At 37.2% G+C, this 25,918-nt stretch overlaps 1 protein-coding gene across 4 annotated transcripts in view; it reads right to left on the bottom strand.

Moving 5' to 3' along the window:
- EXOC4 (exocyst complex component 4) overlaps nucleotides 1-25,918 on the bottom strand; it is an 875,766-nt gene that overhangs the window by 409,957 nt on the left and 439,891 nt on the right. For all 4 annotated transcript variants that reach the window (XM_081532917.1, XM_081532918.1, XM_081532920.1 and 1 more), the window contains one exon: nucleotides 25,672-25,768. In XM_081532917.1, coding sequence (XP_081389043.1) covers nucleotides 25,672-25,768 — 97 coding nt within the window. The remainder of the gene's footprint in view (nucleotides 1-25,671; nucleotides 25,769-25,918) is intronic.

Raw genomic sequence — 25,918 nt, 5'->3', positions numbered from 1 at the left:
ATGGGCATTCTTCCTCTCCACCTTTTATTCTCTTTAAAAAATTATTGCAGTAAACGCAAGCACAGGGCCGCCTGTCTCTGCCTCCATGTTTCCCTTCACTCTTGCTCACAGGCAGTAGTTTTCCCATATTCACCTTAGCTTGGAAAATACTCTGTAAAGAAATGACTGGAAACAAATGAGTCATTCTGCAGTCTCTTGATTAAACCACACCGAATCAGGGTCACACCGGGTATGCTCTGGGGGAAGGGAAGCAATCAATTCAAGGCTGTGAAAAAAGTTAATGAAAACGTGCGCAGAAGTTTCAGTCCTTTTTTTTACCTCGTTTTGAACATTCAGGCTGTGAGTGCTGAACATATTGCCCAAGGGCAGTAACAAACCTTCTGATTGGAAAAGGCAAAGCATGTTGTTAACTACATGCTACTGAAGGTGGGTAGTAGACAGGTGTTAGGCTTCTTGAGTTTTTGAGAAAATGATGCTAGGGAAAAGAAGACTTATCCAGAGAGGAAGACAGTTCAGTCACACCTTACTTATTTCTGGAAAAAACCATGTAAATGAAGGCTGCTAAACAGGAGCAACAGGGGATGAGATGGTTGGATGGCATCACTGACTCAACAGACATAAGTTTGAACAAACTCTGGGAGATGGTGAAGGACAGGGAAGCCTGGCGTGCTACAGTCTATGGGGCTGCAGAGAGTCAGACATGACTTAGCAACCGAACAACAGCCAACAAGCACTAAATGGCCATTTTTCCATTTAAAGTAAAGCAAAGAGGGTTTCTCAGGAAGCCGAGTTACAGAAAGCTCATACAGTAAAAAGAACAGGAAAGTGACTGCAGCTTTCCTTAATATTGCGCTAAATGGGAAGTCAGTGAGACCAAATGACCCTGGTAGGTTACAATCTTCAGGGTGTGCATGGGAACCACCTAGAGAACCAGTGTAACACACAGATCTCCCACATGTCATTTCATTTGCACCATTATTTAACAGGTCATTCATTAGTTTAGTAGAGTGTTTTGTTTTTTGGGTTTTTTTGCATTTGTATTGCATATTGTTACCTACTCAGTATATGTATTTAGAATTTAAAAATAATTCTATTTTAGTTACATGCTTTGGATTCTTTTCTATTTCTTCCAGTCTCAATTTCACTCTTGTCTTTGCATAGGCAGAAAAGAAAATGGCATATTCCATGCCTTAGTATGGAAGTCCCACCAAATGTTACTTTTGCCACTAAAGGACTGATGCTGAAGCTGAAACTCCAATATTTTGGCCACCTGATGTGAAGAACTGACTCATTTGAAAAGACCCTGATGCTGGGAAAGATTGAAGGTGGGAGGAGAAGGGGATGACAGAGGATGAGATGGTTGGATGGTACCACCGACTCAATGGACGTGAGTTTGAGTAAACTCCGGGAGTTGGTGATGAACAGGGAGGCCTGGTGTGCTTTGGTCCATGGGGTTGCAAAGAGTCAGACACGACTGAGCGACTGAACTGAACTGAAAGCTTAAAATTCAGCCCTTAACAATTCAAGTGTGAACAATTGTTCTCCCATACATCAATATAGGAGCCATTTTTCCTATGAGTTTACCATGAACGAGCCCAACGAAACAGGAAAAGGAAAGAGTTGCTGAGCCCAGTAGAGAGATTTGAGGATAGATATTCTACACCTATTATGGGCAGATTATCCATATGTTCTCCTTATACTATCTCAGTGTGCTTTATCAATAACAGCCCCCAAATGCTAAGGCCCCTCAGCGCATCTAAAATAGTAGCCCATTTAACCTATCCATTTTCAGTTTCTGTCACAACAATCTCTACAAATATCATATACCCAGACCTTACTGTGTTTCAAGTACAATTCTAAGTAATTTAGGTAACGAACTTGGCTCATTGTCTGACAATGCTACTAAGCTAACGGCATTATTCCTATTTTACAGATGAAAAAACTGAGACTTATCAACACTCAGTAACTACAATGGGAATTGAACTTTGATGGCTTGACTGTAACACCTGAATCTCAACAGTATTTCTGCCTCCAGGGTTAAACTTACAGCTCTCAGAATTTTAATGAATTTAAGGCATTCCTTTAACTTCCTACTAAGACATATTCTCTCACGCAGGATTGATTTTATTTATTTATTTATTTATTTTTTAATAAATTTATTTATTTTAGTTGGGGGCTAATTACTTTACAATATTGTAATAGTTTTTGCCATACATTGACATGAATCAGCCATGGGTATACATGTGAAAGGGGAACACATGTAGGATTGATTTTTATAAACCCTTATTCACGCATTCACAGAGCCAGTGCTGAATGACAGAGATCACCCAGTGCACTATTCGATTTCTTATTAAGACAAACTTCCATACACTAGAAACTCTATTTTATGAGTCCCCAAGAAGGGCGGAACATGTTGTCTATGAGGAAATTCATTTCTTCCATGACTGCCTGTATCTTTCCCAACTAGGTTTCTTAATTACCTCCTACTCACCCTGGCCTAACAGAAACTGAATTCTTTCAGCCCTGATTTCTCAGCTGCCCACTCTGACGCCTTTCCTCCTTTCCCAGGCCAGCACAAAGGTGAGCGCTCTGAACAGAGAGGACCCCACCCTCACGTATTCCTAGTCTGTTCACTTCACGTTCTGTGCAATTCACAAACAGACAAGTTCTTGGGAGAGTGATAACAGAAGAGGGTTCAGCAAGTTGGGCTCCCTTCTGGTCGGAAGAGAGGAAAGTGGGGCTGTGCAGGGAAGACAATTCAGCTACACACAGAAAGGTATTTGCTGAGCTTTAGAGAGTTTACAAGCAATGAGGGGATGTTTGCAGAGCTGAAGACTCCGGGGGTGGGGAGGTGGGAAAGAAAACGATTAAAGAAGGTATTTGTCCTGTTAACTTGACAGAGAGGAACAGAAGTTTGAAAAGGCTGTGCTCGTGTGCAAATGAAAAACAATGCAAACATAGTGAAGAGCAACCCTGTCAAGCCATCAAAAACCGAGCCACAATTCTACAACTAAAAGGGTGTGCTGGTATAGTGGGCATTTTCTAGCTGTGTTAGACAAATACATTGAGGAACATTTGATCCTGGTAAATTGCACAGGCTTGCCTTGGCCTTTAGAAAAGAAAGTTGTGAAAGTTAGTTATGGTATTGGATGCCAAACCAATTCCATGTAACGGAGAATCTGAAAATATAATATCTACCAACAAACATAAAACATTCTTATTGTTAATATTAATGTTTTCCTTCCTCTCTGAAGTTGCATTAGAAGATACACTCAGGCCCACTCAAATCTAGGATATACACAGAAAACACTATGTACAACTGGTCCATGATGAATGAAAATGCATAGCTTCAAGGTTTCAGCAATGGCAGCCCACTCCAGTACTCTTGCCTGGAAAATCCCATGGACGGGGGAGCCTGGTGGGCTGCAGTCCATGGGGTCGTGAAGAGTCGGACACGACTGAGCGACTTCACTTTCACTTTTCACTTTCATGCATTGGAGAAGGAAATGGCAACCCACTCCAGTGTTCTTGCCTGGAGAATCCCAGGGACGGGGAAGCTTGGTGGGCTGCCGTCTATGGGGTCGCACAGAGTTGGACACGGCTGAAGCGACTTAGCAGCAGCAGCAAAGGATACATTCTCACTTGTTTACTCATTTGCTCTCTTCCTCAAATGTACTCGAATCAGAAAATTAGAAAATAGTAAGCATTGCTATTTATAGTTTTAGATTTGTCAAATTTCTCTGCCTAAAGATTTTTACTCTTTTTCTTCTTTTCAACCAGGAAAAGGCAGGATTACTATTTAAATCCAAAAAGGGTCCACTCTCATATAGTGCCTGGTCTGTGAGTTTTTAAGATAATGTCACAAAAGCTATTTTCATTTTTGTATCTGCAAGTGAAAAAGAAGACGGTAAATGAGAGTTTAGAGAATGGAGAAAACAGTCAAAATGCTATTTAAAAAAAATAAAAACAGTCAATTGCTCTGAGGCCAACAGACAATGGGGCACTGGTCCTGGGGCTGCTTTTCCCTCATCAGCTGCTACCTTGAATCGGCTTCTCTCTTAACTACGCCTCCTCCTTGAACCCTGTCCTCTCTGCCCACTCTGCTCCCCCTTCACTCTGGATCCATGTCATTCTTTTCTTTTTAACTTCCCTCTCCCATTCTCCACTCTTTCCCTTTGCTCCATTCCCTCTGAATGGCTTAAATGCAACTGAGATGCTTTAAGCACTGCAATCTCTATATTATATTAAAGACAAATCAAATAGCTTGTATTTCTCCAAGAACAAAAAAAGAGAGAGAGAAAAGAAAACCACATTTCACCAGTATATAGCCTTCAATTTCTTCGGGGACAACCCAAAGAAGATACTCTCCACCACGTCCCACGTATCTTCACTAAAAAGACACTGTACCTTCAGGCTGTTTGTGAATGTAATCACTATTCACTTTTCCCCCCACATACACATTTCACAAGACACATTCTTATGTGATAAGTATATATGCTGGTAGCTTTTCATTTACACTGAGACTATTAACTGTGGATGTCACCAGGACAAGTAACAGTTATAACCCTACACCATCATAGCCAAATTACCTACAAAAGGAAGCCAACCAGTTTTTCTGTTTATCTCAAAGCTAATTATAAGAAATTAATCTACAAAACAGTATTTGCCCACTAGAGTTCTGGAATTACAAAGTAAGGTCCTTGTGGGCAATTCTGGTAACAGAAGCCCTCAGAGTCATATTTAAAATCATCTTATTCAGTGAACAAGCAATCTACATCTTCCTAGCATGGTTTAATGCTATGAGGCTAATTCATACTATAAGTGATCCAAAGCTGACTTCTATTAAAATCAACAATCCTTCTCTTATGATAATGCGGTAATTTTTCAGACTAATGAATCATGACGCTTTTCTGAAAATGTTCAATTCACAACAAACATAGAATCTGTAGGGCTAAGAAAATATAGGTGTTGATTTTTTAATTATTTTCTTTTGACTTCTAATTTTTGGACGGTATCTCAGTCTTTTCCTCTGTATTTACTCAAGTTTGAATGAAAAGTTCCTGCTTCAGTTCTGAGTTTTGATCTTCTTGGTTATGATGCCTTCCTTGGCCTGCACTCAAATGAGACTAAGGTTCCACACACACTGTCAATCATCAACATCAAATGCTGGGAGAGAGGCGAGAGTGACGTTTTATTACAGAACTCGGAGGCAGTGAATGACTTCTTTCGATTTTTCTTCTTTCTCACGTGGAGAGTATTTAGGACATAAGCAAAGAATCTTTTCTGGTCAGAATAATGAAATCAACAAAGAAACCTCCACCATACCTTTTTTCGTGGTTTGGGGATACATAAGAAATGTGTGGGCTTTCCAGGTTAGCACTAGTGGTAAAGAATGTGCCTGCCAGTGCAGGAGATGCAAGAAATGCAGGTTCAAGCCCTGGGTCAGGAAGATCCCCTAGAGAAGGAAATGGCAATCCACTCCAGTATTCTTGCCTGGAGAATCCCATGGACAGAGGAGCCTGGAGGGCTACAGTCCATAGGGTCACAAAGAGTCAGACATGACTGAAGCAACTCAGCATGCATGGAAGAAATGTGTACTCCAGAAATCAAATGAACCAATCTCAATACTAATAAAGCTTTTTTATAAGGCGAAATGATAAGCTTCTTTCTACTATAAGATAAAATAACCTAGATAATAAAAGTATGTCTCCTGGCTTTTCTCCCTCTCTGAATTTCTTGTACTACAGCTATTTTATACATTAGAGTCAATTCTCCCCAACAGTAAATCTCCAGCAGGGTAGGTTATTGATTACATTTATGATAAGAATACTATTGCTGATTAGGGTCCAAGACTGTATGAGAAGTCAGCCACAATTATTGGTATAAAAACTTAATATAAAACGTACTTTCCTGTTCCAAGGCATAATTACTATAGTTATGGACCTCGAAATTGCCAGTCCATTAGTTTTAAATGGTACTAATTAACATTTATAAATTAGATCCTGTGTAACACAAAGACATAAACATGGATAGTGCAAAGTTTTGGCTTTTTCTCTAAGAAATTATCAATTTGATGATTAAAAATATGACTAAGTAGTCTTAAAGGGCAAATTTTCATTCTAGAAAGGAAATAAGCAACCTTACGTTGCTGCCAGTGGGAGGAACAACTGAGTTTAAAGCTCCATTTCACAAATTAAATTCTGGCTGCATTTTAACATCAAGACTTTTTTTCCCCTTTCACAGTGCCAGAAATACATTCCAGAGCCAATGTTCTCAAGTGAAAACATACAGTATTTAGACAAGCAGTAATTCGCTAGTAATGTTTCCACATAATCATTTCACACACGACTGCTAATCATGCCATGTGAGGGAAATCTCTAAACTGGGGAACATGTATTGGCCATAAAATTAAAATATCAGACTGATAAATAAAGGAAAAATGGTCAAATAAAAAACTCTTTCTCTGCTGGTTCAGAGTATTCATAAATCTGTTTTGGCTTCTTACAAAAGGGTAGCAATCTGGAATGAGGTCATATCTTAGAAATATAAACACTTCCTTTCTCTTATCCCTGAAATGTTTAGCTAAAATTATTTTTCCCACAAGTAGTGAAATAATACTCAATTATTCCCCGGTCACTTACCACACTAACCTCTAAGGACTAAGCTCTTAAAAAATTATTTACTGAGGTCAACTCCAACAGTTTCCCTAACAAACCACACTCTCGATCTTAAAACCCTCTCAAGCCACTAATGGGCAGCGAGAGAGAGAGAAGTTGGAGCAACACCAGGGTTTCGGAGAGCAGCCTCTTGCTGAGAAGCAATGCCTGCCATTCAAAGCATCTCCATTTTCCTCCTTGTGCGCCAAAGGAAAGACACGAGAGGTGATGATTGAAAGTATTAGTGAGGTTTACACAAAGGAATGCCAAGAGAAACACTCTGAGTGAGCACACCCCTCCCTGCCTTCTTGAGAAACACAAGTGAGCGTGGAAGAAGTCAAGTTATAAATAATCTTTCCTGGTAAGAAAGTAGTAACGCTTTACACATGGCAGGATCTGGCAGAGTGTGTTATAGAGTCAGCTCGTGAAATGCTTAGCTATCAAATTAATTCCAGTTGGCTGGGATATGAACCCTGTCACATATATTGAAAACTAGATGAAACATAACTAAACGTAATGATAAAGAGCAATGAAAGTGGTACTGGAAAAGTCATCATGAAGCTTCAGGCTTGTTTAATGATTTTGTCAATATGTGGAGAAGAGAAATTCCACAGAACCAGAAGAAACCTCAAGGGGATTTTTGCAAACACCGGAGAAAAATTATACAAAGGGTTTGCAATATCAGTATTTTTTAAAAAGGGGAGAGGGTATTCTTTTGAAATAATAAGCTCAAGAAAATGCTAAGCTGAATTTTAAAGTTTAAAATTATTTTCCTTTATAAGTGGCATTCTGAGATTAACCACACTACAAAAAAAAAAAAGAAGTCTACTCAATATTCACTGCAATCAATCCAGCGCAGAGAAAAACCATTCATTTCTCTTTCTTCCTGATGTATAAGCTGTGTGATGGAAAAGCACTGGTATATAAAGAGAAATGAATTAAGAAAAATTAAATACCTCTATTGCTTTCTTTTCATCAATTGTTTCTGGCATTGTTTCCCCGTAACTTTAATTTTTTAGCTGCTCCTCAAGCAAAATACAGTTGATTCTTGAACAAGTTAGGTGTGAACGATACGGGTCCACTTACAAGTGGTTATTTTTCAATAGTAAATACTGCAGTATTACATGGTCCAGGGATGGCTGGATCCAATGAGGCAGAGGAACCTTGGATAGAGGGCCAACTGTAAGTTATAGGTGGATTAACCTCTGCATTGTTCAACGGTTAACTGATTAAACAAGGGTGAACTGTGTTTAACCAGCTGTTCACATTCCTTTTGGAAAAGTATAAACACTGAGTGAACAATTAAGTAAATTTTAAAAATATGAAAAAAATGGATGTACATATACGTATAACTGAATCATTTTGCTGTACACCTGAAACAACATTGTAAATCAAGTACACTCCAATATAAAATAAAAATTAACTTTTAAAAAATTAAAGTTTTAAAAAATTGAAGTTTCTCAATCAAACTGCTAATTACTTACTCAAACTTTTCCAGATAAATATATAGATGTGTCCATTCTTCTTCAAGTAAGAGTGAGGGTTAGCAAGATGACACAAACAAATGGTCTGGGTACATAAGAATTCTTTTCCTCTCCTTATGTCATCCTGCTTTAAGGAACAAGGAAAGTATCATATACATTAAGAGATATATGAGTTTAAAGTAAATTTGAAACAGCATTATGAAGACTATCATGTGCCGTGTCAGTCGTGTTTGACTCTTTGAGACCCCAGGAAGTGTAGCCCGCCAGGTTCCTCTGTCCGTGGGATTTTCCAGGCAAGAATACTGGAGCAGGTTGTCATTGCCTTCTCCAGGGGATCTGCCCATCCCAGGGATCGAACCCACATCTCTTGCATCTCCTGCATTGGCAGGCGAATTCTTTACCACTGCACCACCTGGGAAGCCCCAAAGGCAAGCATATCTGAGGCCAATATAATACTTGTCGTAGCTCATTGGAAAAAAAAAAAAAAAACTACAATAGCAGGAATCATTGGGAAAATAATGTAATGCCATAAAACACATGGAAATGCATGCCTTCCAGAAGATAATCCCAAAGGAGAATGTTCATAAAGGTGATATTCCTGCAGGAAGAGTTATTGAAACTTTTCATTTCACTTCATATCAAGAGGCAAAACTAATGGGAAGATCAAAATGTTCTATTCTAAATATATCCAAGTGCTAAGTCTTTCTTGCAATAGAAACATCTCTAATTTGTGTAGAGAAATTTTCTTTCACATAAATTAACTTTTAAATAGGCTTGAAAATTGACCTTGGGAAAATTTATATAATGATGGTTCCTAAGCTATGCAGATAATTACACCTAATTAACCAGTTAAATTCATAAAATTTTCTTTTAAATCAGCCCAACTATTTTCAGATGTTTATCTTTTAGAAGCAAAACTAAGAAGGGCATTGTGATGAGACTAGACCATCATAACAAAGTACTCTGAGTTTCTCATCTTAATCTCACCTGCTATGACTCTGGGACCTACAGCTAATCATATTGTGTCTTTTGCTCTCCATTTTTTTTTTTTAAATAGAAAAATCCTTTATTTTAACCTAGTAAGGGAATTCTGTTTATGAACTACTTCTGTGGAAGAGTCTTAGAGCCTGAGAAACCTCCCATTATAAGAGTTGGATGGCATCACCGACTCAATGGAGATGAGTTGGAGCAAACTCTGGGAGATGATGGACAGGGAAGCCTGGAATGCTGCAGTCCATGGGGTCACAAAGAGTCAGACAAGACTTAGTGACTGAACAACAATAACTAAAGGTTTTGGGCTTTGGGGTACTTTTGCCTAGGCTTGAACCCTAGCCCTTCCATTTTCAATAGAGTGATCTTGGTCAAGCCACTTCAACTCTCTAGGCCTCAGGTTCCTTACCTATAAAATAAGGATACTCATAACCCCTACCATGTAGAGTTGTGGTGAAGAACGAATTAGACATACACCTTAAAATGTTTAAAACACAGCTGAGTATACCACTAGGACTCAGTAATGTTAGTTATTTTTATTATTATTTACTTGAGACTTTTACAAGCAGACTGCAAAAGTGACACATGGAATGCACACTTTGATGATAATTCCATCCCAGATTACTCTAACATTCCTAGAATTCCAAATGTTTTGAAACTATTATTTAGCCTTTTATATATAAACTGAAACACAAGCATCCAAGATGGAGACTCATCTCTCTTTCTGGGTACAAGCAGGAAACAATATTGGTGTTCCAGAAATGCAATGTTTGCATGGCATCAAACTTTTGGTGGCAAATTGGATGTGAGCAGCACAAGCAAAATCACTAAGACTGCATCAATAAACTGACTCCTTATGACTTCAGTTATAGTTTTCCTGGAGTTTGCTGTGATAATGAACATAGACAGCATTGATCCATTAAGGACTACACCTGCTGCATTCCCTCAAGTAATTCAATCATGTTTGTTAGGGAGAAACTGTGAGTTATCTTAGGACATTCAAACACCAGCTTTCTCAGGATATGGTAATATATTTAAATTACAGAGGGGCTTCCTGATTGCATTAGGAATACATCCATCTTCCCCTTCTTGTCTTTGCAGAGGGCATGCCACAGGCTTCATCACAACCAAATGCAAACTTCTTGAAGGCTGGGATTGCTAATTATATTTAAAAGAGCAACTGGTTTCTTTCTCAGTGGCTATTCACTCTCCACCAAAAACTATCTGAAGTAAATGTAGCACATATAAACGTATTTCAACCCCCCTCGCAGGTAAATCCCTAGGGGATGCTTAACACAAGGATGGGTTTGGTAAAGAGTCTACAAGACTGAGAAGAAATTAAAAGGAAACATAAAATGAATATTTAGAAATATCAAGGTCTATTTTTCAGAGAAAGTAGAAAAAAGGAAACGAGATATAACTAATATTTGGAAGTAAAAATATCTAGTTCCCAGCAGTGCAGTTCACTTAAATTGCTAGAAAGATTTCAACATATCAGCAGAGGCTTTCTTCCTCTCCCCAATCCAACTCTCAATAACACTTCCTGCAGCCTCTCCAAAGCCTATGACAAAATGCTCCTAACATTTACATCTGTAATGGTTTTTCTCCTACAGCAAAGAGAAAATATGGGGAAATAAAAATTTTGACAGCCTTTGTGATGTTCAGTAAGGTGGAAGGATGTTTGCAAACTTCAAACCTGAGTGACTTGTTGTCCCACCTTTTCTGACAGGCAACATTAAACAAATGTCTCACACAAGAGGTACCTCTGGTGTGTGCGCCTGGGTTTCGGGAGGGGGGAGAGGAGGCACTTTATGTGCTGTCATGGGAAATTAACGGTCTACCTTAAGAAGTTTTACAGACAATCATTTTAAATCAAACACAGCAGCCTGTCAGCAAGCATAAGCTCTAAGGAGCACAAAATGGGTGACTTTCTCACTTTGCTTCATCCTCATCTCTACAATGACCTAAATAAGAATAAGTTCTCCTTAAATAACGTTACCACCAAACATATTTGGAAATTTTTTAATTTATCTAAATTAAAATTATCTAATTAATTTATCTAATTTATCTAATTAATTTATCTATTTGGATATCAAACAGATATCAAAGTCAAGATCTTGAGTCTGCATAGAATTCAATTCCCTTCCTCATTCTTATTCTTCTCCTTTTCCTAAACTTCACTACTAACTGCAGATGTTACCATTTTCCCCTGAGATGATGGCCATTTTTCTAACATTTTCACCGGGTATGTGTATACTAATCTCAAAATAAGACTGTGTCCTGCCCTGAGCCATCTCAAGATGATGTGTTAAGTGCTATAATGAAGATGTCTAAAGCAAAATAACTTTAAAAATTCACAAAAATTTTTTTATGATTTTTTATGATGAGTATTTACATTATGAATGTATAATCCAAACATTATTTGTAAGGCCTACAGTATGTTTTTATTACATAACACTTTTTTATACAGTGTCTCTTGTCTTGACTATGATATTGGAGTCTGAGTTGTCAGCTTGGTCCCTTAAAGTTTCTAGTTACAGACAAAATCATACTGTGATTTTATTTTTAATATGGATATGCTATCAAACTGTGATACACTTATAATTCACTGGTCCTGCATCAGGAGACGGAGTGGGGAAAACTGTATTTAATACAGTTTGTATCTGAATAATCTGTATGGTTTATACAGTTTGTGTTGTTCAGAGATGTCTAAAGTTTGATCTTTGTTTTTTTAAAGATTAAAAAAGCACTTGCCCCACTGTAAATATACAGCATGTAAAATTTATATAGTATATAAATGGCAGCAAATTAAAAAAAAAAAATTCAAAAAATTCAAAAGGAAATTTAACTCACATTTTGCAAGAGTGGGTGAGTGTAAGACCAGATAAAAGCTGAGAGAGATGAGATGGGACTGAATCTGGAAGGATAAAGTGTATACCAGATAATGAAAATGAGAAGGTTGGCATGATTTTGATTTAGGTAGAAATAAATAACCTTGGGCAAGCTTGGCAGATCTAAGAAAAGGAAAGGTCCAGTGAGGGTCCAGAGCATAAAAGGTGAGCACGAGAGCTGTGTGCTGTGCTTTGGCTTAGTCGATTAGTCGTGTCCGACTCTGTGCGATCCCACGGACTGTAGCCTGCCAGGCTCCTCTGGAAAAGACTGAGGACAGAGGAGAGAGAGAATCTAACAGAAAGAACAAGATCCCACAGGGCATGGAGGGAAATGGAATCAAAACTAGAGAAGAAACTGCCTCTGAAAAAGACAAGGCCACACGAAGAAGTGTGCCTCTATGACAAATAAACGCCTAAGAATAAAGAAGAAAAATTAAGGAAATTCAGCACTGGTGGGAGGGATAACAGACTTCTTTGTCATGGATCTTCTTATTCTAAAATTACCAGGATGCTTAAAGGCAAGGACAATGTCTGGCACACAGTAATCCTTCAATAAGTGTTTGTTGGAAAAAAGGAAACAAATGAGCAAAAAAGTCATTAACAGAAAAATATGACTAAATAGAAGGATTTCCCTTGAAAATTCAGTTTATTTTAAGTACACTCAACTCCTACTGAACGTTGGAGTTGAATCTTGAAAAATCAGCATGCCAATCAAAAAAGACACATAAAAGACAAAATGTAATGAATTAAGTCTTATAAAGCAGAGGGCTTCCAACTTTTAGAGAAGGATGTGAAGTCCTTTTTATTCTTCAGTCAAATCCTCATTTCTATTTGCTTGAAAGCTTCAAACTAAGAAAGAAGTGTAGATTCACTTAGATGCATTTTTCAGCATTGATGCACCTCTATCAAACTCGCTCAGCATTTCTAATTTCATTTTAAAGAATAGATTGAGTCACCTCTTTTCATACAATTTTCTTTGCTATTCTTATTTCCACTCTGACATTGAAAAAAATAAAAATAAAATATGCAAATGAGATATTGATGGCTTTGCTGATGCCAGTGCCCCAAACACACAGGCAGAGAAAAGAGAGCTGCCTATAGGCGGCAGGCATCACGGCTGACAGGGAATGCTAGTGGCCATCAGAGAGATTGCAGATGGATTACAACTCAGAAAACAAAGTGGCCATGTGACTGGGTCCAGTCGCATTTGTTATGGCCACTTTGTTTTCTGAGTTGTAATTTCCTATGATTCTCACTTTTCTTAGTGTTGAAATTCTTATTCTGTATTAAAACTGGCAAATGATGTTGGTTCCAATTATCTTTGTCATTGACTGATTCATAAATCCCAAAATCTAGGAAATACAGAATCAATTAGTTTTATCTTCCCTGGCTTTTACTTTTACTTCCCAGGCCGCAGGGCACAGTATATATTCATTATCTATATAGTCTTGCTTCTGGGCACCCCAGCTCACCACCTACCTGGACCACCCCTCAGCACTCACCACCATCCCTCCCCTCCACCCGCTGCCCCCCCCAGATCTCTTACATGTTCAACTGGCCCTTTGGTCCCACAAGACAGGAAATCAAAAGATTTCTTGAAAACTTGCTTTGAAGCAATGAAGTTTAAATTGGTAACCAGTCTTTAGGCCCACAGAACTCTAAAAAGTTCTCAATTACTCCAAAACAATAATTAAATATTGCTTTTATAACTACAAATTACAAATTTTGTGTTTATAACTACATATTTTATAACTATATACTGATACTATGACTGACATAAAGGAACCAAATACTGCCACCGCTTCCAACAACATGGTAACCGACAAAGACAAAACCTATCTATCTACAACCAAAAGAATAAGAACAAGTACCTCTCAGGGATGGATGTCAACTGTCGATAGAAGGAAGTTTTCTGGGACACAAAAAATGATCTATATCAATGTTTCATATATTGACCTGGGTCGTGGTTACATGTGAGAATATATATATATATATATATATATATACAAATTCATAGAAACACATGAATACACAACTATTGTAAGGATCTGGACACAACGATGTATGTCATATTCCAATAAAAATTTAAGAAGAAATTAGCTTGCAAAATATTTACAGATTTTGAACTCATAGAGTCCAACTACTTCCCTGGTGGCTCAGAGGGTAAAGGATTCGTCTGCAATGCAGGAGACCTGGGTTCTATCCGAGGGTCAGCAAGATCCCCTGGAGAAGGAAATGGCAACAACCCAGTCCAGTATTTTGCCTGGGAAATCCTGTTACAAGGAGTTGGACTGGATTGAGCGGCTGTCACTGTCAGAGTCCAATTATGTAAAATACTTGAGTGTTCCTTCACTAAGGAGCAACATCCTAGAAACTTTGTAGCATTACACTTTTTTCTTCCTGCTATGCATCAAATACTTTTGTACCTATTTACAGTGTGGTAGCTTACAGGAATAGGCTCTGAAGAATGCTCATTGAGAATGTTCCTCGGGGCTCAGCAGATGGGAATCCGCCTGCCAATGGACACGGGTTCGATCCTTGGTCCCGGAAGATTCCACATGCTGCGGGGCAACTAAACCCACAAGTCACAGCTACTGAGCCCACATGCTGCAGCTACTGAAGCCCGTGCACCTAGAGCCTGTGCTCCACAGCAAAAGAAGCCACCGCAATGAGAAGCCCGCACACCACAGTAAAGAGCGGACCCCGCTTTCTGTAAGCAGAGAAAGCCTGCACCCAACAATGGAGACCCAGCACAGGCATAAATAAATAAATACAATTATTTTAAAAAAGAATGCTCATTGAGCTTAATGATAATAATCACCAAATCATTAGTATTCTCCCACAAGTGCTGAAAACTACTTAAGGACATCAAAGACTCGAGTATCTATTTCGATTGCAAAAAGAAAAGAAAGCACACACCCAGCATTTCCAAGTTCAAAACCACTGCTCTTACTCAAAACATGAAATTAAGGTAATTAAAAATTCAATCTTCTTTTATGGCACTTCCATGTCAATTCTTTAAATCTGGTTGTTGTCGCTTCTCTTGCTTGAATCAAGGAACTCTCCTTTCTCATTTATTAAGTAACAAAATCTCAAAAAACACATGCTTAGCTTGAGGTTTCTTTTTATTTTTTACTACAAAAGGAAAATAAAAAGGGTTTCTTGGCCACAAAATGGAATATATTTAACTTTCTGTACAACGTATTTTTAAAAAAATAGGGGCAGTATTAATGATTAAATGTTCAAATGACACTTACTCAAGGTAAGAAAGTTGCTAATGACAAAGTATGTGAAACAGCAATAGAGACCAAATGAATAGGGTTGGGGCCTGTGTTTTCGAAAAGGCAAGGGGAAACGGTTAAAAATAATCTTCCAAATGACACAGAGAAACAGTGTATAGTCAACACCTGAAGGAACATAAGTTATTAAAGGGAGAGACCATGTTTTTCCTCTAGGTATTCATATGCTATTTTTGATACCAAATTATATTATCAATTTAGGTCTCAAAATCAGATGTAAATGGGCTTCTGGCTGGAAGGAAACGTATTTCATTGAATGCTGAATAAGCATATTTTGGCTACTGCAGTCCAAGACAAATACATGTTCAGAATACATAAAAAGCAACACACAAATTAGGTAAACATTTTGCACTGGAAAGAATCTCCTCTACAATCTCATATATGTAAGCTTCCAATAATGTTAACTGATCGTTAGAAAACTTCATCGATAGTAAGAAAATCTGCAACTAAACTATCAGCTGAAATTGAAGTCAAAATCATGGCAGCAGTCATGATGATTTTAGATTTATCTGAAAATATAGTTTTAGTCCCATACTAGCTTTACAGCGGAAGCAAGTATGCTTTCATTTTGTCTTACAAGTCACTGAAAGAGTTAACTTATAACAGATGCACCAGTTAACCACACAGGGGAAAAAAAAAAATAGGAAAGTACAAAAACAGGAGCAGAGAAGGAAAAAAAAAAAGAGTAAAAGGAACTCCATTGTCAAGAAGGGTGCAGTTCCTCTAATAATTGCTCTCTCTACAGCCAGGATCTGAGTTTCTCTCTTATCCTTGTTGGAAAGAAGAAAGTCAAAGCTGTAATGACTTTGACTAGTCAGACCTGGTCAACTGTAACACCTTCACTTGGTCAATGATAATCATAAGCACTAAACTGAAACATAAAAATTAACCCAAATGACAAGACTGGAAGAAACACTTCCAACCAGAGTTCTGAAACTGCACAGTATATTAGAAAGACTTCCAATCACAGACTTAAAAGAATGTAGATCTCACAACTCAGCACCTTGTTAATTGCACCTTGAATTCATGTTTTGATTAAGCATCTCTAGGAAGGATACCGTCTTCCAAGGAAAATTTTCCTATTTTTGAACTGCTTTATTCATTAGAAAATTCTCACTATGTAGAGTCAAATCTCTTACACATCCAACCAACTAGTTCCACTCCAGATTTATGAAACAACAAAAAACAAAACTGCTTTATTTCTTTTAAGTGGCATTTTATATATTTGAAATCAGGTGGCAAATCTGCTTTTCACCAACATTTTTTTCTGCTGTTTCTCAGAAGGACCAGCCAACACTTTTCTGCTAACTAGACTGGCCTGTCTTACCTCTCGTGACATTGTTGCTGAAATGTGCACTGACATGTGGACTGGAACCTTGACTGACTCACCACTTCACTTCATTAATACAAAATTGCTAGTCAGTTGCAATCAGTGTTTAGCCATATACCATTATCATATTTTGAAAATACAAAAGTTAAAAAAAAAGCTTTGAAAAGGCTTTTTTTATAATCTCCAAAGGTTACTTAGTTTGAAGATAAAAAGCATTTAACATTTATTATATAAATTCAAAAATACAATATATATAAATAATATTTACTACATAAATTCAAAAGCAGTGACTCAAATGTGGGGTTTGAAATCTAAATATACCGCAACTCAAGTGTTTCACAGGTCAGATACTCTGAAAAGACAGTAATATTTTTCATAATTCTCAGGACAGGGAAAAAAAAAAACATTGTATTTCATAAAAATGCAACAGGGTAGCCACATTTCCTCCCATGCATGAATAATGTATGATCTACAATGTTATTTGCTAGACTGTCTAATCACCAGCATCTTTCAAAATGTCTATATAAGCTTTAGCTCATTAAGAACAAACGTGTTATCTGTATAAAAATATCACATACCTGTGAAGACTCAGAATAATATTCTGCCAAATGTCAATGCACACATCAAACTGACACGGTGGGCCAAGTTTTGTGCATTTCTCCAAGACAAAAATATTGAGAAAGACATACAGAAGGATGACTTCTGTTTAAGACATTCATGCTCACTCTAATAATCACACACTCTCACAATGTATCTACGTAACTATCGATCTAATATAAAGAAAGAATCCAGGGGCTATGGTACCCTTGTAAATAAAGTAAAAAATAACAACAGTGAAAACAACCTAGCAGAATCAGAAGCTACATAAGAAAGCTTTTAAAGCAAGGTTGCTTCTATTAGAAAAGGTTTTATAATCTTGGGAAGGGTTTCCATAATTCATGAAAGAATAAGGAAAAAGTTATTTTATGCAACCATAACCTTTCAATATAGTAATAAGAAAGAAAAGGTGAAAGAAAAAGGATCTGCTTCTACTATATAACCACTAAAAACAGAACATGAGTCTAAAAGATTGGTAGTTTAGGATCAATGCGATTAAAAAAATAAATTTCCAAATTCACCTTAACATTGTGATATTTTTAGCCTTTAACAAACACTCTATAGTTACAATAGAGATAAAACAATGTTACAATATATATATGTATGTATATATATATATACACAGACACATATATATACACATATATATTTAATACATACATATATGAAATATGCACACCATTTTTAGGTACAAAGGAAAGACTGACCTATTTCAATATCATTACTAAAACATTTCCCTTTATATTTTTACTCATATTTGATAAAAAATTCACCTCAAATCAACAAATAATTGCTAAGCACTCCTGTAAGTTACCTATTAATTCTTTAAACAAATATTTACTTGGTACCCCATTCACACAGAAGATACATGTGAACCACTACTCCCTTTATTGTGGCAGTAATGTTGGGAAAATATCTGGGAGAGAGAAGATTACGAAGGGCAGAAATCCAGGATATTATAGGATTGCAGACTTGGAGTTCTGAAGATATAAAACAATCTTACCAAATTAAATCACTTATAAGCCAGTCAGTACCAGAAAAGGTTGAAAAGACGTTTTGAGCTAGAGCAGGTTTAGACCAATATCTGCATAATTCATAGTTTTTAAGTGATTACTCCCAAATTATCCTCTATAAAAAAATTAGATTTGTTGCAAAGCTTATTACAAAACTAACACACACAAAAGCCTACAAAACTTCTGCAAAGCTGCCCACAGAACTATACTACCTCTTCAAGAGAAAACAACAATTTATAGTTCAGCCACAACTATTTAAAAACTCTCATATATGGAAAGTCACACAGAATAACTCCTTCATAATCACTGCAGGTGGTGACTGCAGCCATGAAATTAAAAGATGCTTGCTCCTTGGAAGAAACCTAGACAGCATATTAAAAAGCAGAGAGAATACTTTACTGACAAAGGTGTGTCTAGTCAAAGGTATGGTTTTTTCAGTAGTAATATATGGATGTGAGAGTTCAACCATAAAGAAAGCTGAGTGCCAAAGAATTGATGTTTTTGAACTGTGGTGTTGGAGAAGACTCTTGAGAGTCCCTTGGACAGCAAGGAGATCAAAGCAGTAAATCCTAAAGGACATCAGTCCTGCATGTTCATTGGATGGACTGATGCTGAAGCTGAAGCTCCAATACTTTGGCCACCTGATGTAAAGAACTGACTTACTGGAAAAGACCCTGTTACTAGCAAAGATTGAAGGCAGGAGGAGAAGGGGACAATAGAGGATGAGATGGTTTGATGGCATCACTGGCTCGGTGGACATGAGTTCGAGCAAGCTCCGGAAGTTGGCAAAGGACAGGGAAGCCTTGTGTGCCGCAGTCCATGGGGTCGCAAATAGTTGGACACGACTGAGCGACTGAATTGAACTGAGCATCTTGATAGGCTAATGGCATAACAGCATTTGCTCAGTATCTTTGGATAGTATTGTCAACATTGACCAGTATCAGAGATTTATTTTCCATTTCAGGAAACATAAGTGTTAGGAGGGACAGAGGACTTTAACTGTACCAAACAGATGAATGTTAACGGCTTCACCCATAAAAAGAGGGCTTTCTTCATATTCAAACTACAGTAACATGAAGTCTTAGAAGATAGTTTTTACTAATAGCCATTCTCTGAGGCTATGAAACAGTTCCCTACACAGCTGCTAACTGGCAGCTTCTAGCATACATCTGACATGATTAACTTTTAGAAGCTATTCTTCTCCATAATTATGGACAAGAATGATTAGATGGTATGATTACAATTACCTGTCATTCCTACTGTTGTTTGCCCAAAGAAAGGCACACAGAAAACCAGAGAGACACTATCAGCAAAACCCATGTGGCCATAAAAGTTTCATCCCCCTAACCGACCTAAATGCCAGCTTACTCCTTACTGCCCAGTAAATATTTTTGGTTCTACCAAGGAAGTGTTTAATTGCTGCCTAATTTAATGAAATGTAGCTAAAAATAGTGAAAAATGCTCACAGCCCAGATACTGAATATTCCAGTTGTGTTCAACAGAGTAAGCATCAGTGACATTTTTGCTACTTTAAATACCATCATCATCCACTATGTCTCCAGCCTCTTACATCTGCCAAGTCACCCCAAGACTACAAACATCTGTTCTTGCAACCGTCTCATAAGAAAGGTACTTCATAAATGCAAAGTGTTCATTATCCTAAAGAGCCAAATGGCTTTTAAAGGCTGGTTAAAGCAAATAAGCAAAAGAAACAATGCATTGTCACTTGGACTTTTCAGATTTTAAATGTCAGGCCACTGGAGTACCTAAATATTGTAAAAAAACATTTCCCAATCACAAAATTGCAAAACTTGGAAGATAGAAAACAAAATTCAGACCAACCAACTCCTCTATTTTATAGATATGAAAAATGAAGACACACAGTGATTTGACCAATATCAAAGACTACAAAGTGGTCACTCATACCCGCTCCCCCACACCCACTTTTATTGGTCTGTCCTCTCTACCATGCTGTATACAAATCTCCTTTCCATTGAAACAATGGCTTTAGTGCTTAAAGAATGATCAAATAAATCAGTTAATAAATTAAGTCCCCAAATTTGTTCTAACTGCAAAATTTAATGTACATTCTCTGCAGTAGATAATTAAGAAAATTAAAAATTAAGATTTATAAGGGTAAGACCCTAATACAACAGGACTAGGGGTCCTAGTTAGAATGGGAAGGGGCTATGTGAGGACACAATAAGAAGACTTCTTTGAACTCCTGAGTTCTCATGTCTAACTGGCTCTAAACACTCGGAATTTCTGTTTCTCAAATGATGATGTGTGGGCATTAAATCCCACCACCTTTCTTTGATGATTCCACCTTTAAAACCAAAAACCTACACACAGATATGAAATGGTGAATACAAAAGTCAAATGCATGGTTTTGTTTTCATTAGAGACACATTAGTAACAAGCCACACTAATGTGCCTGATTATTCCAGAATGTATGCAACAATAAATGCATGCAGTAGAGAGAGAGGTAAAGCTCTAGACTGTTTTCTAAATCCTTCAGTTAGATGGCTGCAGTCAATTAGTTCTTTAAGTAATAACTCTATCTTCACCCATTTTTTTTGCTATAAGAAAGAATTGTACTAACAAACCTTGTCATTGTTGCTTAGTCACTTAGTCACGTCCAAGTCTTGAGACCCCGTGAACTGTAGCCCACCAGGCGTCCGTGTGAATTCCCAGGCAAGAATACTGGAGCCGGTTGCCACTTCCTACTCCAGGGGAATCTTCTGGACCCAGGAATCGAACCCGAGTCTCCTGCATCTCCTGCATCTCCTGCATTTGTAGGCAGGTTCTTTAACACTGAGCCAGCAGGGAAGCCCACTAACAAATCTAAGGTACAATATAATCTATTTTTAGAGAATAAAGAATAATAAGAAATTTTAAAAATAGATAGGGAAAATAAATTCTCACTCCCTCCCCCACCCGCCAAACAGCAGCCACAAAGTAATTTCAAAGTTCCTGAAATGGTTAGATTATGTATTAATTGTAACTGAAACTTATTACTTTATAGCAAACTGTGGTTAATACCTCAATAAAATACACACTTTTTTGGTAATGGAAATGGCAACCCACTCCAGTATCCTTGCTGGGAAAATCCCATGGACAGAGATGCCTGGCAGGCTACAGTACATGCGGTCACACAGAGTCGGACACGACTGAGTGACTTCACGTTTCTTTTAACTTTATTAACATTTAGATGATGATTAATAATTACCATAATGTAATTACTCAAAAATAAAAATTTTTGAAAAAACATAAATTCATGGCAGACCTAGACAAAAGAAGGGAAACATGCCATTCAAGTCTCAACATTAATGTATCTTCCTTCCATTCCCCCAATTCAATGTCTTTAAAATAAAATCAGTTTATTAGAGCAAATTCATCCATTCTGGTTAAATGTTTTCAGCGAAACAAAAAATAACAAATATGTCAGTGGGAATGGTCGGTGGGGGCAGATATAAGTCCTATTATTTTTTAGGTTTATATTTTGGTCAAAGTATCTCAGAATCTACCTAGGCATGGCTAGAAATCTTTTTATTTCAACATGCTTTTGTTCATTTTAGGCCCATAGGCATAAAAACTGATTAGATGACCTCTCACCATTAAAAGCTTACATTCAGGGTTTAATTGCACACAATGTCTTGTTAGGCTGAGTAATGCAAGCATGGGCAAATAAAGGACAGAAATAGCAAGGATCTAAAAGAAGCAGAAGATATTAAGAAGAGATGGCAAGAAGAACTGCAGAACTATACAAAAAAGGTCTTAACGACCCAGATAACCACCATGGTGTGATCACTCACCTATAGACAGACATCCTGGAGTGTAAAGTCAAGTGGGCCTTAGTATTCAAACCTATGAACAAAGCTAGTGGAAGTGATGGAATTCCAATTGAGCTACTTCAGATCCTAAAAGATGATGCTGTGAAAGTGCTACACTCAATATATCAGAAAATTTGGAAAACTCAGTAGTGGCCACAGGATTGGAAAAGGTCAGTTTTCATCCCAATCCCAAAGAAAAACAATGCCATAGAACGTTCAAACTACTTTACAATCACCTCATTTCACATGCTAGCAAGGTAGTTGTCAAAATCCTTCAAGCTAGGCATCAACAGTACGTGAACTGAGAACTTCCAGATGTTTAAGCTGGATTTAGAAAAGGCAGAGGAACCAAAGATCAAATTGCCAACACCCACTGGATCACAGAAAAAGTAAGAGAATTCCATAAAAACATCTACTTTTGCTTCATTGACTGCACTAAAGCCTTTGACTGTGTGGATCACAAAAAGCTGTGGAAAAATCTTAAAGTGATAGAAATATGAGACTACTTTACCTGTCTCCTGTGAAAACTATATTCAGGTCAAAAAGCAACAGAACTAGACATGGAACAATGGACTAGCTCCAAATTGGGAAAGGAGTACATGAAGGCTGTATACTGTCACCCTGCTTATTTAACTTATATGCAGAGTACATCATGCTGAATACCAGGCTTGATGACTCGCAAGCTGGAATCAAAGTTGCGGGGAGAAATATCAACAACCTGAGGTATCCAGATGATACCACTCTAACGTCAGAGAGCAAAGAGAACTAAAGAGCCTCTTGATGAGGGTAAAAGAGGAGAGTGAAAAAACTGGCTTAAAACTCAATATTCAAAAACTAAGAATATGGCATTTGGTCCCACTTCACATCTGGCATCACCTTAAGGCAAATAGATAGGGAAAAAGTAGCGACTGACAGATTTTATTTTATTGGGCTCCAAAATCACTGTAGAAACTGACTGTAGCCACAAAATTAAGATGCTTGCTCCTTGGAAGAAAAGCTATGGCAAACCTAGACAGTGTATTAAAAAGCAGAGATATCACTTTGCCTACAAAGGTCTGTATAGTTCAAGCTACGGTTTTTCCAGCAATCATGTATGGATGTGAGAGTTGGACCATAAAGAAGGCTGAACGCTAAAGAATTGACGCTTTAGCATTGTGCTGCTGGAGAACACTCTTGAGAGCCCCTTGGAAAGCACAGAGATCAAACCAGTCAATCCTAAAGGAAATCAACCCTGAATAGTCTTTGGAAGGACTGATGCTGAAACTGAAGCTCCAATACTTCAGTCACCTGATGGAAAGAGCCCACTTATTGGAAAAGACCCTGATGCTAGGAAGATTGAGGGCAGGAGGAGAAGGGGGTGGCAGAGGATGAGATGGTTGGATGGCATGATCAACTAAATGGACATGAATTTGAGCAAATTTCCAGAGATAGTGAGGGACAGGGAAGCCTGGTGTGTTGCAGTCCACAGGGTAGCAAAGACTCAGACACTACTTAGTGACTGAACAACAACAAAAATGAATACATAAATGACTACAGGAGAAATGAGAAATGATTTATGATAATTATCAAACTTAAATATACTAGTAAGATAATGCACACTGATTCTTCTCACTATCAAAACTAAATTTTTAAACTATTTTTTTGGCCACACTGCAGGGCTTGCAAGATCTCAGTTCCCTGACCAGGGACTGAACCCGAGTCATAGCAGTGGAAGCCCATAATTCTCACTACTAGGCCACCAGGGAACTCTCATAAACTTCTAAACTTTAGAAGAAACAATAAATTCAGTAATCAGCCAATGCTGAAGTGTAAAAACTAAAATTAAAAATAAACAAAAACCAACAACACTAAAAGATCTTAGTCATTTGAAGTTCCAAAAGCCCATGGAACCATGAGAAGCAAGGTTACAATCTGACCCAAAGGCTAATTTAAAGTCTATAATGATCATTTGCTTAAGAAGGAATTAACTCATCTTGCAGACCACTTATCAGTCTTGTGACTTCCACTAAGAGTTACACAGAGAAAGAATAACTATTTGCATTATGCAACAAAATTCTCTCTAGTTCTAATCAATAATCAATTAAAATACTGAATGAAAGTAGAGACTAAACAAGTGAATAACACTGGCAAAAGTATTAACAAGCTGTAAAACAACTCTCTAGTGAAGCAACATAAATAAAATAGGAAAAAAAAGAATCATCAGGAATACATTCAACCCTACCAGTATTTTACTAGAAATGCATTATTTAGTGTGAAATAAGTATATACCGTTTTTATTCTAACTTCATGATTAAAAAGAAAAAAATAAGTTTATGGGGAAAAAAATAAGTTTATGGGAAAAAAAGAACTCTTGAAAAGTGACAATACTGCTAATGAAACTTCCCAAAGATTTCTTCCACCGTTAAAAACAAATGTAAATATTAGGATTACATTTATTGAAGCAATAGCATACTTGGCAGTAAATTATGGTGTTTGATCTAGGTCAGAAGATGCCTATAATGATTAAGCAATCTTCCCATTTTCCTAACAATTAGGAACACTGACTAAGTAGAAATCAATTGTAATTGGAAAAGCGTTAAGTCCTAAACTAATTATCAAAGTCAGTTGATATATATGATAGTTAATTTATAAATTCTAAGTGTTCCACTTAATATATATATATGTATATATATATATATTTATATATACACACACACAGAGCATATCATGAATTATATAAATTAATAGACACTATATATTTCACACAGCATTGTGGGATCTTATTCTCCCAACCAGGGATTTAACCTGCAACCACTGTGTTGGAAGTACAGAATCTTAATCACTGAACCACCAGGGGAAGTTCTTAGAAGTTTTTCAAATGGAAGTATCACAGATTCTTATTTTCTTAAATCCCATTATCACAATAAACTAAGCATTGTGATAGATTTCATTCTAGTCATCAAGTTTTATCCTTCAATATATGAAACCATATCGATTGATATAATGCTTTTCAGTTTTCGTAAGTCATATTTGTTCAGAGAACTGCTAATTCTCAAAGGATATCTGAGTCATTAGTTTAAATCAGTGAGACAGATCATGGGTCTGCAATTTTTTCCCGTAAAGGGCCAGTAAGAAAATATTTTAGGCTTTGTGAGGCATATGGATTCTGTTTCAAATATTCAACTCTGTATCTAGAGCCCCAGAAGTGCCACGGGCAATACATAAATGGATAAGCATGACTGTGCCAATAAAAATCTATTTACAAAAACAAGTGACAGGTTAGATTTCTCCATGGGTTTCGCCAACCCTGAAATAGTTAAGGAGGGGAAGAGAGGGACAGTCACAAGTAGAAGGACAGGGAATGGGAAAGAAAGAAAATCCAATAAACATATTTATGAAGTGTTACTCTTGAGACTAAGTAGCTACTTAGTAGGGTTGATATTATTTTTCCATTGACGAACTTTGATTGTGAGGACCTATAAAATGCAACAAGGTCTTTTTATGACTTGTTTCAATGCTGACAGAACTACTGGCATTCAGTATATCAGCATAAATAATGAAAATATTGATCTTCAGTAAGTACATAGGATTTGACTTACCTTAATAATGGATGGAATATGACGGTAATGTTTCTGGCTCCAGGTTTGCAAACAAATTTTGTTCCTCCACCTTCAATTAAGTTGTCATCAGGACCCCCTTTCAGAAAAAAAGTAAAAGAGAAGAGATTAGCTTATTAGAACTTAAAAAAACAATAAGCCAGTCTGATGGATGTTATAAGGAATATCAACTTTGGAAACAGCTGCCTTTAATATTTACAAAATTATTTTGAATGATTTGATCCAGTCT

This window comes from Giraffa tippelskirchi, chromosome 10 (genome assembly GCF_054371585.1).
Source record: "Giraffa tippelskirchi isolate mGirTip1 chromosome 10, T2T-mGirTip1v1.2.pri, whole genome shotgun sequence".
In the NCBI taxonomy this organism is placed as follows: Eukaryota; Metazoa; Chordata; class Mammalia; order Artiodactyla; family Giraffidae; genus Giraffa; species Giraffa tippelskirchi.
Note: the sequence above shows the minus strand (reverse complement) of the source record. Positions and strands in the feature narration are given on the sequence as shown.